The sequence below is a fragment of the Molothrus ater genome, chromosome 3, assembly GCF_012460135.2.
Source record: "Molothrus ater isolate BHLD 08-10-18 breed brown headed cowbird chromosome 3, BPBGC_Mater_1.1, whole genome shotgun sequence".
Classification (NCBI taxonomy): domain Eukaryota; kingdom Metazoa; phylum Chordata; class Aves; order Passeriformes; family Icteridae; genus Molothrus; species Molothrus ater.
Window position 1 is genome coordinate 69,108,657 of NC_050480.2, and position 12,477 is coordinate 69,121,133.

Genomic DNA, 12,477 nt, shown 5'->3' on the forward strand with positions numbered 1-12,477 from the left:
TGGCACGTTCTCTGAGACAACCCTGCTTTAGCAGGGAAATCAGCCCCCACAGCCACAACGACCCCACACCGGCGCGGTCAGCGCTGTAATCCCGCGGCTCCCAGATCTCGGGATTCCGTGGTCGATCCAGGGGGCGGGGCCTTGGCCAGGGCCAATCGGCGGCCGGGCGGGGCTGTGGGCGGGCCCGCCGGTGACGCCACTCGGGCTATGGTGGCTGAGTAGTGACACGTCTCCTTGCGCGGCCTGCCGAGGGGCGGGCGGCCGGCCGAGCCTGCGATCTCGCGGGATCCCGGGGCGGCGGTACCGGGGGCCGCCGGCGGCAGCGGCGGCGGGGACGGGCGGGCGGCCGGCGCGGCCATGGCGGGGCAGCAGTTCCAGTACGACGACAGCGGCAACACGTTCTTCTACTTCCTCACCAGCTTCGTGGGGCTCATCGTCATCCCCGCCACCTACTACCTGTGGCCGCGGGACCAGCACGCCGGTGAGCGGCCCAACGCCGGGCACGGCCGGCTCCTGCGCCGCCACACAGCGGGGCCGGGCCGGGCCCGCCGCGCTCGGGGCTGCCGTCCGGCCCTGCCCGCGCCCCCGGGGCCGCCTGGAGGGGCGGCGGCCCCGCGCTGCGCTCGGCGGCGGCCATTTAGCGGTACCTGGGCCGGAGTAAGGGTCCCGGGGCCGCCGCCCCCCGAGCGAGCGCGCCCGGCTCCGCGCCGCGGCTCCTGCAGAGTCATCGCTGCGCCGGGGTCCGGGGCTTTGTTTGGGGTTTGCGTTTTCCCTTGTCTTCCCCGAGTGTTTCAGGGTGGATGACCTAAATTTTGGTCGTGGGGAAAGAGCAAGCTATTGAGTTGGGGACAAAGAGGAAAAGTTACGGGTTCAGCTTTTATGTGCCATAAGGTCAAGCGGGTGCGAAAATGGGGATTTGTTTTTTTCCCATTGCAAATCACAGTTAAATGTCCGAAGGGCTAAATTTCTGTTTCACCCTTTGGGATGTTGCTTTGTCTCCCTGAACAATCTTATAAAGTTTCTTTGACTAGTTCCGAATCTCATTTCCAAAGTAATTTTCCACTCTGTCTTTCCTGCATCCCTCTATTCTTGGAAGGAGAAGGCGTTTTGGTATATAGGCTGCACAGGAACACTTTTTTAACAGCAGTTCTAGGATTAAAAAGGCTGTAGAAATTGTGTCTTAAGGCTGGGTGGTAAGTGCTTAGTAAAACAGGGATGCTTGATACTGGTTCCCTTTGCAGAAACCTACTGACCTCTTAAGAACACTTGTGCTTTGCAATCTGAGCAGAATCCCTTTTGTTCTTTGCATCTTTTTACATTCAGTGTCTGGTGGTTACTTAGTGGCTTTGATGCCGTTTTAAATGACTTGCCAGATTCTGCTTAACTTAGTTTTATATGTAGAAGAAAAACCTAGCAATGGAATCTTAATCCTGTACCTTCTAGTGAGGAGTAGGATAGAACAAATGTTGTTTTGGTGCTAAATGACAGCTGTTCACAGTCTTGGCTGCTGGCAGACGTGTCGGTGGCCTCTGGCAGGGCCCTGGCTAGAGAACCTCTTTGCAGGGTTGTTCTCTGCCCTCCAGGTACTTACTGTGTGTTGTACAGCTGAGGAGTTGGTTCTCTCTTCTAAAAAGGAAAGGTTTCTCTGCCTCCTCTTTCTGCATCCCGACTGTTGCAAGAGGGAGGCGTTACTGTTGTTGAAGGTGTTTTGTAATCTTTGGGATGTTCTTGAGGAGGGGGGAGTCAGAGAGAAAATGCTACTTCTGTAACCTCTTTCCAAACACCAAGATTTTAATTTTTGTTCTGGTGAAGGATGGGAGGCAGTGGGGGAGAAAATCGCTTTTTCTCTTGAATAGTGCTTTCCTTCCTCCATAGTTCTTAAAAGCTGCTTCTTGGGAAAATGATTGTGACTTGCAGAAGATACTGTGCAGAATGGTATGGCCAGCAGGGACACTCTGTGATGTTAGCATCAGTTTCAGGGGGCTGACAGAAGCAGGAAAAGCTGTAGAAATGCTGTCAAACTTGAAGCACTTTACCAGCCTTACATAGGTGATTGTCAGCTATCCTTATAGAATGTCAGAAAATGAAAACCTGACTTTGGAATATGGCTGTATGGATTTCACCAAGTTTCCAAATAGGCCTGCCATTAAATTTATTAATAATTTCTTTCTGTCTAGCCAGCACAGTCCAGTATATAGAGGGCCTGCTGCATATTATTCTGCATTCAGTGCTAGATTCTTCTGAAGCTGTGTCAAACCATACTTTCCAAAGCAAAAGGTAGGTTTTATTATGCTGTTGGTGCAAAGAAATGAGTCAACTAAGTGAAAATCACCAGTGGAAATGAAGGGAGATGGAAGAATGATTTTTGCCTCATAATTGTCTTAATGGATTTTAAAATGTGAATGTAGTCCAGTTTTTAGCATATGCATTAATGGCATGCCTGCAGTCTCTTGATTGAGTTCTTCAGGCTCTGTTTAAACAAAGAGCTGAGGTGTCATACAGATCATCATTTGGGACTAATGTTGATCTGCTAAGTAAGTTCTTATGAAGTAAATCTGCTAAGTAGCAGAACATTGTGATGTTTAAGTTGTTTAAGTGTATGGTTCTTAGGCAAGTAATTTCCAGCAAAATCCTCTGAGTATTTTTCTCACAGCTTTTTGTATGTATTCAACTATGCCTGTTCCAGCATTTGAACAAGATTTCAGGAATAAATTAAAACCTTTTGATGGTGGAAAATACTAATTGTTTAGCCACTGCTTCTTGTTTTCAGTGTAATTCACTAGTTTAAAAAACCAGAAAAAACACTTATTTCAGAAGCAAGGAGAAGGCCTGTGTCTTCAGAAGAGAAATCTTCCAACACTAGTACATCCTGCTTCCTTCGATGGGCAGAAATATCTGGATGTTGATATTAGATGTTATTTTGATGCTAGTTTAGGCTGGAGTTTCCAGTACTGAGGCACAGTATTGGGCCAAAGAGAACAAGTTCTGCTAAGACCTCTGCCCCCTGTGTGTAGAACCAAGTAACATTTTTGTTCTGGGGCTGTGTTTTGCCCTACCTGTGCTTGAGAACCCAGCCTTTGTCACCCCTGGTGACCTTGGTGAGGTTGTACTGGTGAGCTCTTTCAGCTCCAGCTGCAGGACTGAAGAAGACCAGATCAGGGGGAGCTTTTGAAGCAAATCAGTGCTTGTCCTCCTCACTTCAGGACCCCTTTGCAATGCAAACCACAGCTTCCAGAAGACACAGAGCAGATTCCTTTTTTCATAAAACCTGTGTTGGAAGAGGAGCTTCGGCCACGTTGTGTTGTAAGAGCAGGCTAGAGCTAGTGTTTCGCAAGGGTGAAATGCTCGTTGCAGGAAGGTCACACAACTGATGCCTGCTGCTTCCTTCTACAAATGTGCTGCCATGGATTGCTGGTATGTGATACACTACAGAGTGCCAGTGGAGGGAGAAGTACAGCAAAAATCTGGGAATTGCTGATGGCCTGTAATATTTTAGGATTTGTTCTGTGCTGTAGTTTTGTAGTAAATGCTCATGGAATAAATAACCTGCCCCCCCCCCCCCCCTCCCAACTCCATGTTTGTTTTTGCTGTAGTGAAGCTTGGAAAGTAAGACTGGATCTATATTGCTTTACTACTTCAAGGAAAATCAAAATGTGTTACCTAATGTCAGATTTGTAGTAGAATAGTTTTTTGGCAAGCCATTAACCTTTTGCTTTTAGTTCTTCTTATAATAAACTCTTGGAAAGCCTTTTCAATACTACTGTCTGGAAGAACAGCATGATGTAACTTATGTCTCTAAAGTATTGAGAAAAATTTGAGCTGCTTTTTTTCCTGAGTGTTTAAACCTGCTTTTTCCAGGCATTCTGATAGAGTCCATATGAAGTGTTGCTGCAGCCTGTGGTAGGGGTTGATGCTAGTATCTGGGAGGGTTTTGCTCTGGTGTGCTAGATACCCTGTGAACTGTCCCATAATTTCATTACCTCAGATTTGATAAACCAAACAAGCAGGTAATTGACTTTGTAAACTGGATTTGTCCAAATGACTTTACCTCCTTGGTGTTCACTCCAGAGCTAATAAAGCCTTTGTGGAAGGTTAATTATTCAGCTTTGTGTCTTGGACTGAAGTTTCATAATAGCATCGAGGCAGCAGTGCTCTGACAGAGTTAAGTCTTGTATTTCTCCCCATCCCTTGTGCCAAATAGAGCACCAATGTATGGGAGTGGAAGAAAGTAATTGTAGCTAAAATTGATTGTTGTCCCTTTTTTCTTTCTTCTGTCTTATTTTTAATGTGTAGACTGATTCTTTCAGTGTTGGTGATGGCTTCAGGTGATGGTGAATATGGCTTCAGGCTATATTGTTTATCCTTGACTTGTTTCTTTAAAACATACATGTGTGTATATATGTTTTGTTACTAAAAGAAGTCATACTTTTTCTGGGTTACCTTTGTTTTGGAAAAAAAAATTCTGGTATTAATTTAGCCTAATTACTGTGAGTAAAACCATTGCAAGGACTGCTCTTGGAATAAAGAATGTGCTTGCTAAAAAGTTATTCTGGTGCAGATTCATTCTTAGCTAAAAAGGTACTTTCTGCAATGGGAATTTTCAAGTTGTTTTTCTAAATGTTAATTGTGAAAGTTGAAGAAAAAGATTCTTCTTTTTTTCCCCTCAGCAGCTTGGGGTGGAGGAGTGTCCATCAAAGTACTTTCCTGCTGTTGGACTTGCTTTGAAGTTTCAGTGTAAGCTTGTGTAAGCTTAAATGTCAGCATCTAGAAAGGAAATGGGGAGCAAGGGGTGAATTAATTTAGTTGGATAATGTGGCAGTTGTTGCACAATGCTGATATGTTTGCTGAACTTTGTGTACTTTTTGACTTATACCTGTGCTGCTGGATTGAGGTGCATAATTATAAAGCTGTGCTGAAACAGGTGGTCAGAGATTGTGATGTGCTTTGTAATTAAGTACATGTACCTGGAAGCTTGCTAGTTCATCTTTTTTAGTTTCTTTTGGTCTTCATTAAATAAATTGTCCTGGTTTAGGGCATTGGGTATTCATAATTTGTTGCAAAGCTGATGGAAAGAATAGAAGTATCTATCCTGAGTTTTTTATAGTAACTTGAACAAAACAAGATGTTGAAAACATTTCACAAACCCCTAAGAATAACAGCTGTGAATGCAAGGATAATGCTAGAAAAAGATTGCAGTCTCTTCTCTCAGAGAAAAGAGGCTATAGGAACTATTCTGTTTGGAATGTAGATCTTCCTTCTTGAAGTTTAAGAACATAAAAACCTACTGTTGGGAAGGGAAGAAAACCAGATGAATGGCTGCATTTTTGTATCTAGAAAAAGTATTAATATGAAATAGATAAAAGCTATTTCGTTAACTTTCATTATAATAGAAATCCATACAAAGTCTATGGTGTTTCAAATTTTTTTTTTAATTATTTGTTTGGCTTTTGTTTGTTTGTGTTTTTTGTTTTTGTTGCTGCTCCCCAGCCTGGCTGTATGTTGTCCTAATTACTGCGAGTAAAACCATTGCAAGGACTGCTCTTGGAATAAAGAATGTGGTTGCTAAAAAGTTATTCTGGTGCAGTTATTCTGGTGTAGTTGCTCACTACTAACATTTTTCCTTTGCACCCTCCCCTCTCAAGTGTTTCTGTGTGAGATATAGCTAAAGTTTTCTTGAAGAGCACTGGGCTAATACAAAGAAAAACTTTTAAAAATCTGGTTAAAGAAGGCAATTTCCTGCTAATCTTAGAATTTGCCATACCTGTAGGAAGTAGCATAGGCAGTTAGAGAACCCTAAAATATTGCAGGCTTTTTTGTATTGAGGGTGGACAAATATACAGAAATATTTAAAAATGACAGCTTACTTGGTGACTGTTAAAAGGAAGAATATAATACCATGTTGATACTTAATATTATTTCTTTTATTTTTTACTGTACTGCTATTTTGAAGCAGTAGGGCTTTTTGTATAGTTCTGTAGACAGTAGTTGTCACTCACATTCAAAACCTTGATCAGAAGTCTGGCGAAAGTTGTTCTGTAAAGGTTTGCTTAGTTTTTTTGCTTAGTTCTTAGGAACCATACTTCTCGGTATATCTGCCCACTATACTGGATATCTCTGTGTAGTAGTGTCAATAATGAAGGTTTCTCTAATTTTTTGGTGTGTTTTTCATCTGTGTGAGTTGAGGCTGACCTCAGAGATTGTCATATAATCCCCTGCTTTAAGGTGCAGGTAGGGAAACGGAGGCTGTGAAGTTTATTTGGCTGGGGACAAATAATGAGTGTGCAACCTGGATGTGACTCGAGCCAGTGCAGAGAATGCAGGCAGCACTTCTTCACTTTTATCAGTAATGGAGTAATGAGCACTTGTACCTCACAGCAAATGAGGGAGAGGAAGCAGCATTACTGCTGCTCCCACTCAGGGTAAAATTCTTCTGTGATGCTCCTAATCCTCTGGTGTGAGATAAGATTGGCTGGAGTGGGTTAACTGTGATGCCTGTCCTTGCCCACAGCTCACTGAAATCTCATTAACCTTACTCCAAAGTATTTCACAGCATTTTGGCATTTGGTAATGCAGGAGGAAGTACAAGATACTGGTAAAGGACAGGATAAAACCACAGGATGCCATGTTCATTGCTAATGTAAGCATGGGTGTGAAAACTTGATGTCTGTGAATATAAGCATTTTGTGCCCATATGTGTGTGTTTATCCTTTCCCGTTAATATAACCTTTTATCATTGTGTCAGAAAGTGGGAGGAGAGTCAGTGAAACTCAGTTATGCATCTAAGGACTGTTACTACCTACAAACTGAGATTTTTGAGAGATTGAGTATGCCATGGTTGACGTAAACCATTTCAAGTTCCGAAAAATACAGTTTATTAGGTGACTGTTTGAAGGCAGAATATAATGTAATGGTGATACTTTACTTTGTTTTGTTAATTTTTTCTTTGCTATTTTGCTATTTTGAAGCAGTAGGGTTTTTTTGAGAAACATTTGAAGAAGGGGCAAACATCATGAGATGCCACTAGAAATGTCTAGCAATTATCTCTAAAAATATTTTTCAAAACAAAGCATTTGCACAGAGTTATCCAAATTTCTCTGTTATTTGGAAAAAAAAAGCCTGTCTTTTCATGGAATTTTTAAAAAGTATTATAATCTTACTATAACCACTATAGCTTCCTAGTAGTAAAATAAAATTAATGGCCCTGTATTAGAGATTAGTTGAGTAGCTTCAAGACTGTCCAGAATACAAAATGCTGAAATGCTTTTTTGTGGCAAGTTAAGGATCAAGCCGTTACAATAACTTTATCTTTCATTACATGTGCATAAAAATAAAGTAGTTTCTATTTTTAAAAAATTCATCCTGTGTTATGGAAGCTTATGAAAACAGTGTACTGAAGGTTTTATTGCACACCTTGTTCATTTAATAGTTGCTGCAAGGTTGTCTTGACTACTCATAGACATGACACAAAACTACCAGGTTATACAGGCTATTTTATTTAGATTTAGTTATGGTTTCTTGGGCAGCTAAACTGTTCCTGGAGAAGGAACAGGAAATTTGAGAGAGAAGCAAGGTAAATGACAGGAAATGGAATGAGTAGTGATTCCACAGTTTGGGGTTTTTTTTGGTTTGTTGGTTGTGATTTTTTTTTTTTTTTTAAATTTGTGTTTCAAATTCATGCCTGTGAAGAAGGGTTCAGATCTGCAGCAATTTGAGCAAGTCTTGGCTGGGGCTGATGCTGCATCCTTGCCCCTGTGGTGCTGCTTTCTCCCATTGTTTATAGGGGTTTATAGGCCTTTCCCTCAGTTACTAGCCAGGACCTGACATATATCTCAATTTCATGGTGAGGAGGGTTGTGCTGGCTGGAAATATCAAGAGCAGGGTACAGGTACAAGAGCACAAAACAGGTACCTAATTTCTTTCCCAAGCAAAAAGATTAGTGTCTGCACCAGTTTTTAAATAAGTATACAATTAAGAAGATTTAAGATGTGTTTTCAGATTTTCACCTAGTATTTCTCTTTTGCAGGAAATTGCTTACAGGCATTTTAAATTCAGAAGATTCCTTTATCATGATTGGCTGGATGAACTGTTTGAAACTAGGATATTTGTAAGCACTGTGGCTTCTATAAAGGCTTACCCTGCCAATAAAGTTTCAAATACCCTTCTTTCTTTGGAAGCAAAAGCATGGACATAATGGGTCAGATCAGGTGGGGTTTTTATGTAGTATTACAGAAGTGAGTGCCTTAATAACAGGACAAGCATAAATGGTGTTTCCTTTGCATATTCTCTGTGTTTCCAGTGGTTTTGAACTCAGTAACTTTTGTTAAAGCATCTGTACCATCCTATGTGAGGGAGGTCACTGTATCTGCTGCCCACTCCACAAATAATCGCCTTTGTTTTGCAGCTGCTTCTGATGTTGCTTAACAATCCTTATTTGCTCTACTGGAGGAGGAAGCAAAAGTTCAGTCCTGGCTGTCTCTTAGGTTTTTTACACCCTTCCATTTCCTCCCCTTGCACTTTACTCTCAGCTGGAAGATTTGTGGGTTATATTTTGGACATAAATCTCCTTATATGTTTGATGGCTCTTGTTCACCTTAATTGAATGTTTTTTGGTTGCCCCTCTTTAGGAGATGGGGCTAGGGCTGTGCATCACATTTGAGGTATGTACAGCCTCAAGGGTGGACATACCTCCAGCTTATGTGGTGGAGTAATAATCCCTTCCTGTTCTCGTAGGAATGCACTAAACACATGCTCTGATTTTTATTAGTAATAAGCATTCAGCTGAGTTTTACATAGAACAGTTTCTCACAACACCAAGATTGCATTCTGAGAGGTAATGGTCAGCCTTGAGCTCATCCTTGTATCCATAGAATTAGACTAGCCCCCACTGGACTTTTTCATACTCTCAATTCCATGTGCCATTCAGAAGTGCACTTGCTTGATCTTTACAATTCTTCAGGATGCCCTTGTCCTTGTTACCTAAAATAAGTTCATATCATTCAGAAGCTTTATTTTACTGCTCACCCTTTTAGTCTGATTACTTATTAATGAAATGTGTTGTAGTTCCAACACAGATTCCTGCAGAACTCCTGGGGATTTCCCTCTGCTGAGGGAATTGGCAATTCACTCTGTCTTCTAGTCACATATTTATTTTTGCAATAGTTAGATGGTTGTTCTGAAAGACCTGTAAAAGGAACTTTTCAAAAGCCTTTTGGAAACCACAGACTGTATCAGCAGGACCTGTTCTGTATATTTACTTCCTTGAGAGGACTTTACCAAGACTCTACTGATGCTGAATGGATGTATGGTACTTGTGCATCAGAACAGTACTGACTACAAGCATTTTTAATGACTGATGATATGTTTAGTGACTTTTGTTTGCATTTATTTTGGATTGAATGTGTTCTGGTTTCCTCTGCACACCAAACTGATAAAATTCAGTTAATAGTTAAGAGTGTGTAATCTTGGAGCCCGGCATTGTTGTTGGCTTTGTCTGAAATTGATAACCTTGACTCATGTGGGTGTTGTTCCATAGTAAAATGTCCAGTTTTCTGATGCCTTTCAGATTCTGTTAAAGTTTTGCAATGCAGCTATAGCTCCAGCCCGACTATAAATTTGATAATTTAGTTGATGGAGCTTAAATGTTATTATAGTTAGTTCTGCTGACTGTTTAGTCAGTGCAAATGAGACAGTACACTAGTAGGAAGGACAAGGTTTGGAAGTGGCTTGATTAGCAGGAGTGTAATGTGGAACTGTGCCCAGCTGACTGTAAATACAAAGCTTGGGTAAGTAAACTCTGAAAAGAGGTTAACTTTCAGAATATTGAATTGTCTTATGTAGCTGTTTTTTAAGGCTGTTAGTAACAAATACTATCTTTTGGTCAGCAAATATATGTGGAATTGTGGGAATGGAAAGTTAGGTTACTTTTTGTTCCTTTTAAGCTTTATCTAGCTGCTGCAAAGCATGCTCTGGAAAAAAGAAGCTTTGCTGTTAAGTATTTTGTAGGTCTCTTTGTAGTTAATGAACTGCTTGGGTTTTAATACTTAAAATGTTACTCAAAACACATAATTTTTTTGGCTTATTTCTGTAAATATTTACTAGAGAGAAAAATCTCTTTGAAAACAACTAGGATGAGATTATTCAGCTATAAATGTTTTAGTTAAGAGGCTAACCTGGACATGACCTCTTTATAGATAAATAATGAGGGTCATGAGGACAATTCTTAAAATGATAGACATTAAGGTTAGAAAGCATCTATCAGATGGTTTAATTCTTCACTGCTATGGTGCATTTAAAATCCTGAAACATGCTTTCCATTTTTAATTTTTTTTAAAGTAATCCCAGTGGGAACACTAGTGCTTATTTGAAGGCTTTTGCATTTAAGCAACAGTGTTTTAGAACACCTTAAAATCAATTTAATTTGCTTCATGCCTCTTAATTTGGGGTTTTACTGTAGAAGTCAATCCTATTATAATAAAGTTGAAATTGCTCAGTACTTCAGAGGAGCTGCTGACTATGAGTTTGCTGTGAGTTTCAATCCTGACTCTTAGTTGCTGGCAAAGATGGGTGACTTCTTTTACAACATAGTTATAAATGTTTGTCAGTGTCATTTTTGAAAGTAAGTCTGTGGGTTTTTTTCCTCATCCTGTGACTTTTAAAATTATCTCAGATAACATACTGTATCCATGTGGAGTCTTTTCTGTAATAATTATCAAGGAAAATGCCAATAGAGTTAAGCATAGATGGCCTAGTGAAAAAGTAGGATAGCCTTTTCCTACTTCATCTGTTATCTGAGAAATGGTTAAGTGCTTAAGAAAGTAAATTTTTACAGAGAGCCTCAGTTCAAGACCTCAGTAAATAAGTTGTTCATACAATTATTTGATTTCTGTTATTGTTGAAGTAGAAAAAAGCCCAGGAGTTCAGATTTTGCATATATATATATATATATATATATATATATATACACATACACACATGTAACTGTGGAAAGTAAATAGCTGTGGAAAGTAAAAAAGCCCAGGAGTTCAGATTTTGCATATATATATATATATATATAATATATATATATACATATATATATTATACATATATATACATACACACACGTAACTGTGGAAAGTAAATAGGAGCCTACTTAAGTGTACAGTTTAGGGGATTAAAACTGTGGAACCCTGAGTAAAATCCAGGAAACCTGGAAACTCTTGAGTGTTTTGACTGAGTCTGTTGCCCTCAGTTTTAACAGAACAGATGTAATGCTTAGAGCTGTGGTGTCCCTGTGCTGTAATCTTTACTCAAGACTTGCATGCTGTGTGTATTACTTGCACCTCTTGATGCTTTCCACTGGTACAAGTTTTCCATTCAGGTGTAGAGAGAGGATGACACACTACGAATGAGTTTTGTGAAAGTCTGGCTTTAAAGTGATCTTGGCATTTCCTAGGGCTGCAGAACTGTGTTGCTCTGTGTTCCTTGCTGAAAGGAGTAATTTTCTTTCAAACCATTCTCCTTTGGATGAATTGTCTGCGACTGGTGGGCAGAATATTTCATGTGCACCTCCTCCTATTTCTTTTTCTGACAGAGTCCACTGGAACTGTATTCTGGACTATGTGACTTTGCTTTTTGTAGTAGCCTAAATGTAGAAAGAACACAGGAGGCTAGGGTGTATTTCTGTCCTTTCCTGCAGTTTGAGGTAGAATAATGGAAAACTGGTGGCTTCCATTGATTCTGGATATTAGCTTTTTGCTTGCTTTTGGCTGTCATAAAAATTGACTGATACTTTGAAACTTTTATATGCTTCAGATATAAATACTGATGCCAGTAGTCTTATTTGTGGTATTTTTTTTCCTAAAACTGACCTTGTTTGTTGCAGCTGAAACAAAATTCTGGGGATTAAAACTTCTCAGTACAATTGCAGCTGTACCTCTTTCCATTCTCTCTCTTCTTGAATTGCCTGTGTCCAATAACAATAAATGTGCAATCTTCTCTTTTTACTCAGAAGAATGAAAAATAATCTCTCCTTAGTTTTTTTTTTTTCGTTTGGTTTGTTTTGCTTTGTAGTTTTTTAAAGCACTTTTTGGAACCTCCAGAACCTGAAACAAAATGATTAGGTTTAGGTAGGGATCAATTGTCAAACATTCCTGAAGATTGGGTGTATCCTCCTGTTTCTTTGGAAACAGGTATGTAAGATAGGTGAACTTCAAAACCAAACTTAAGCCAGGCATGGCTGAATTGTAAACACAGGTTGAATGTAATCTCTGAAAATTGGAAATCCAACCTGTAATTAGCTTTCTTCTGTGTCTGTATGTCTTGTGTCCTCACTCATTGTGTGATTAGTAAATCAGAACAGAGGTTGAGGCAGATATGAGAGATTTTTTGCCGCATGAGGATGGTCAAACTGTAGAATAGGTTGTTCAGAGGCACAGTGAGCTCTGTCTTTGAAGCCACTCCAAAGGCCTACAGCCAGACCTTGAGCAGCTGCATTTT

General features: G+C 40.3%; 1 protein-coding gene across 1 annotated transcript in view; it reads left to right on the forward strand.

Annotated features, from left to right (window-relative positions):
- The first annotated feature begins 279 nt into the window (after nucleotides 1-279).
- The window catches only part of SEC63 (SEC63 homolog, protein translocation regulator), a 53,764-nt gene continuing 41,566 nt past the window's right edge, over nucleotides 280-12,477 (forward strand). Inside the window, exon 1 of the mRNA XM_036380259.2 lies at nucleotides 280-481. Within this exon, the coding sequence (XP_036236152.1) occupies nucleotides 358-481 (124 nt within the window). The 5' untranslated portion in view covers nucleotides 280-357. The remainder of the gene's footprint in view (nucleotides 482-12,477) is intronic.